The sequence below is a fragment of the Fulmarus glacialis genome, unplaced genomic scaffold (assembly GCF_000690835.1).
Source record: "Fulmarus glacialis isolate BGI_N327 unplaced genomic scaffold, ASM69083v1 scaffold34666, whole genome shotgun sequence".
NCBI lineage: Eukaryota > Metazoa > Chordata > Aves > Procellariiformes > Procellariidae > Fulmarus > Fulmarus glacialis.
The window spans coordinates 11,668-15,437 of NW_009219327.1; the positions used below are offsets into that span (position 1 = coordinate 11,668).

Here is a 3,770-nt window from a genome sequence, read left to right on the forward strand (position 1 = left end):
CCACTACAGTACAGAGCAGATATATATTTTACTAACTTCTACAGCATTTTGTTGGCTGTGGTTAAGACCTCAGGCGCTTCTCCCGCAACACTGCGGATCTCCTGAATTCAGCTTCTCTTAGAGCTTAGAAAGCCAGGCAACACTTGGTAAGGATACTGAACAAGAACTACACAGCTCACCAGAAACACCTTTATGGCAATCAGAACCTCTTCAATTAATAACCTTGGTGAAGTAGAGTTGTTAAGCTGTTACAAGTTTATGAGATCCATTGATTTCAATGATCAGACAGATCCCTCCAAATACTTAAATTTGAACAAGCTTGGTTTAGAAATGTCAGTAGGTTAGCACTGCTCCCTACTCCAGAACGCCTCTGTATGCAAAATCAAGCATACCCCAAGCTAACTGTGCTAATAGTCTCCGCTCCAGTCACTCTACATTTTTAATAGCTCTTCTTTACTACCTCAAGGATGTTCCTCTAAGCTTACATGGTCTGGAAATTAAAAGATGCTGTTTCAGGGCACACACAGGCAAGATGCACATGTGGCCAGGCAGAGCAGCACAGCTGCATTCTCTACTTTCTGTTCCCTGACAGGTAAGAATGGTAGATGTATGCAATCGTTAATATTTGCAACACTAAAGGAGCCTAGCGATAAAACCAGTAAAACTGTTCATCACCTTATGAAGTACTTCATACATGTCCTCCAGGCAATCAAAATAAATTCAAAATCCTTTTATTACAGTAAACTGAAATATTGTATTTTAATTAGTAGGGGGTCTCAGACTGGAAAACAGTTTGAGCCTTCATATTTCAGCCTCTTCTGTTGCGGTATCTAAATATTCAGGGTACAATGAGAGGCAATGGACCATGAAGTATTGTCCAGTGCAAAATGCAGAACAAGAGATTCTAACAGCAACTTAAAAAAACCCCACAAAACACTAAAACTACCTGAAGCGAAACTCATTATAACAGGCAAGATGACAAGCAGCAGTAGAAGCAGGAAACCTTAATTTTTTGTGGCTACATGCAAAACAGTGTTGATATTAATCCAAGAAAGTAAAATGGACAATGAAAACCAAACAATTTTCCAGATCCAGAAAAACTGAAACAGCTACAGGTGTTTGCAAGAAAAACACTGAGCACTTATTTTTTACTATTGTTTTTACTACTTGGGTAAGAGAGGGCTCTGACAAACTAATGTGCTCCAATATACTGTATATTTAAACTACAGAAATTAAAAAACAATAAAACCACAAAGACCCAAGTGCACTCCCAAGGTGGACTCCAGTATTTCACAGTGTGTTTCTTGTGCCCCACACGCAGCTCACATGCCAAGCCCTCTCCAGCTGGGAATAGAAAGCCTGGGTTACAGCTGTTCTCCAGCATTTCCAGAGTAGTTTGTTACATTGTCCAAGTGGCACTATTTCTTCCTGAGAGCTCTTTTTCCTTCCCCCTTCTTTGGTTTTTCCTTCCCACGGAGCTTTTTCAATCTCTTCATCTCCTCCTTAAAGTCCTGATGCTCATCCCTAGATGGGGGAAGAGAGAAAAAGGTTTACTCTATTTCTTGAAATACCTAGATGTGAAAGGTTCTTTGAACTGTATGATAATGAAAAAAACCCTCAAAAGTTTTTTTAACAGTGAAGACCATACTGAAACTCACTGCAATGTATTCAGCATAACTGCTAGCAGTAATTTCGGACGGAATAATGTGAAAGATTTCCGCTGGTACTTTCAGAACTAACAAGGTTGCTCTTTTCAGCAACAAATGGTATGTGCATATATATATTATTTCCATTGCATTTATCGATCCACTGTGTTTAAATGAGCAGTAACATATAAAAATCGGCAAAAGACAAAAATGAGAATTTTCCTCTTCTCATCTAGATCAGCAGCATAGCAATAGCACGTTGTGTTTCTGTGCTAGATACTAAGTTCAGGTCATTAGCTTCTAAGAAAACATGGGCATGCTGAGCAGTAATTACAGTACATGACACTCCTCTCAGGTGACTTCAAGAATGAGTTATGAAGAAAGCATCAGCTACTGCTAGAATTTTAACAGGAGAATAAAACAGGAAGGAGGATAAAGGAGCTGGCAGAGGTAATGAATCCTCAATAATGTTCTAATGAATTCTATTTAATCTCTGTCCCTGTATTTTTCAGTGCGAAGGTATTCTTCAAAAGTCACAACTGCATCCTAAGTGGCCTAATATTGCTGGATTGCTATACAACTTTTCTAAAAAAGAAACAAAAAGCTTCCGAGTTATTATCAGGCCCTTTTACTCTAAGGCTCTTTGTTACATATTTCTGACCAGCAAACCTGATCCTCTACAAACTCTCTGTATACAGGGCAGCTAGAGAAGGAACTTGAGATTAAGAGGGGAAAGAGAAAAGAACGTTACCATGTGGTTGAGGCTTTCTGTGTCAACAAACAGCTATTCTAGGAAGTGTTTGCATGCCCACCTAAACCAAAAGCATCCTGGAGGCAAACCTTGATGGCTAGTATTGTGATACTAACAATAGAAATTAATCTGTTTTGACTTTACAGGGCTAGCAGCCTCACTTTCAAGGAATTTCTTTAGTGCTACCTGACTGAAGTCAAAGGATTGCATTTGAGTCCTGCTGATGTTCTTTAGAAGTGCAGTTTTTTCCTACTTGAGACTGTGGAAATTCATTTAGAAATTAGACAACTGGTTTGGATGAAGCTGGAATTAACAAGGCTATTAAAACCACATTTGAATTTAATTTAATTTAATTTATTTTAAAGGATAAAAAGCCCCTCCAGCCTAACACAGACTTTCCTTCTCTTCTAAATTTCACTTATTAGCTGTTGAATGATTGAGAAATATATGGTAAGACTGTCTTAGTGCAATTTTCGTGTTAAGGTAACGTCACCTTTTTGTAGCACATTCATTTGCCATATTCAGAACTACAGACCCATCTCTTGTCTATGAGAAAGCTCTCTTCCTTTCCCCACAAAGCCAAAGCAAGAACTATTTCTTATATAACTGCTTGCCCATAACTACACCTAAAGTCTTTCTCACATAAGGTACTAATTATGGTAAAAGTTACTTAGACAGTAGTCACTTATTTTACTCTCCTTGCCCTCAGTGCAACAATCAAGTGCATATTTCCATATGCACCATATTCTGATCTAAACCTTCTTCCATGTTTCTTTAAAAAACTGTAAAAAAACTCACACCCACTCCTTTCCCATCTCCAGTCCTGCTCCCACCCTAAAAGCACAGAGATTACCTGTAGAGACCAAAGTAACGGAGCTTCTTCATAAGGGCGTAGTAGGTGTTGTGAGGAGGATACCAGCTGTAGACCTCCTTCTGCTTGGCCAAAGGCTGCTCACTGAATAACTTCACTACTTTCATAGATTTTGAATCAGTTGGCCTGACAACTTCTCCGAATATCTGAGCACTCAGCCGGGCCATTCGAAGGGCGTAACTGGAAACATTGGACATCTCCGAAGGAAGAGTGGGCACACACAGAAGATGGACCTTCCTGCAAAAGGAAACACAAAAGAGCCACAACTCTAAAATGACTGAGTATTGCAAGCTATCCCAAAACTAAGGCAAACAACTCATTGTACACTGATCACACGTTTGAAGTCATGTATTCCTTCCATGAAATCAGTCTAATTCTTAGTGCATAAACCTGCACATAAACAATGTCTACACTAATTCAGGAACAATTAGCAGCCTAACTAGGACACTACAGACAGCAATACGGACTATAAAACTACCCACAGTGAACCACAATTTACCAT

At 39.2% G+C, this 3,770-nt stretch overlaps 1 protein-coding gene across 1 annotated transcript; it reads right to left on the reverse strand.

Moving 5' to 3' along the window:
• Positions 1-1,380: 1,380 nt before the first annotated feature.
• On the reverse strand, positions 1,381-3,503 carry MRPS33 (mitochondrial ribosomal protein S33). Its single transcript, XM_009580331.1, has 2 exons — positions 3,251-3,503; positions 1,381-1,524 (listed from the first exon to the last, which is right to left on the reverse strand). The coding sequence occupies exons 1-2, from the start codon at positions 3,463-3,465 to the stop codon at positions 1,419-1,421; spliced, it is 321 nt and encodes a 106-aa protein (XP_009578626.1). The 5' UTR covers positions 3,466-3,503; the 3' UTR covers positions 1,381-1,418.
• Positions 3,504-3,770: the final 267 nt, after the last annotated feature.

What these genes read in the sequence shown, in the direction of transcription:
- MRPS33 (XM_009580331.1), bottom strand. Translation starts at nt 3,465, where the DNA reads ATGTCCAATGTTTCCAGTTACGCCCTTCGAATGGCCCGGCTGAGTGCT. An exon ending in CGTTACTTTGGTCTCTACAG is followed by an intron (nt 1,525 to 3,250) that starts GTAATCTCTGTG and finishes TCCCCCATCTAG; the next exon opens with GGATGAGCATCAGGACTTTA.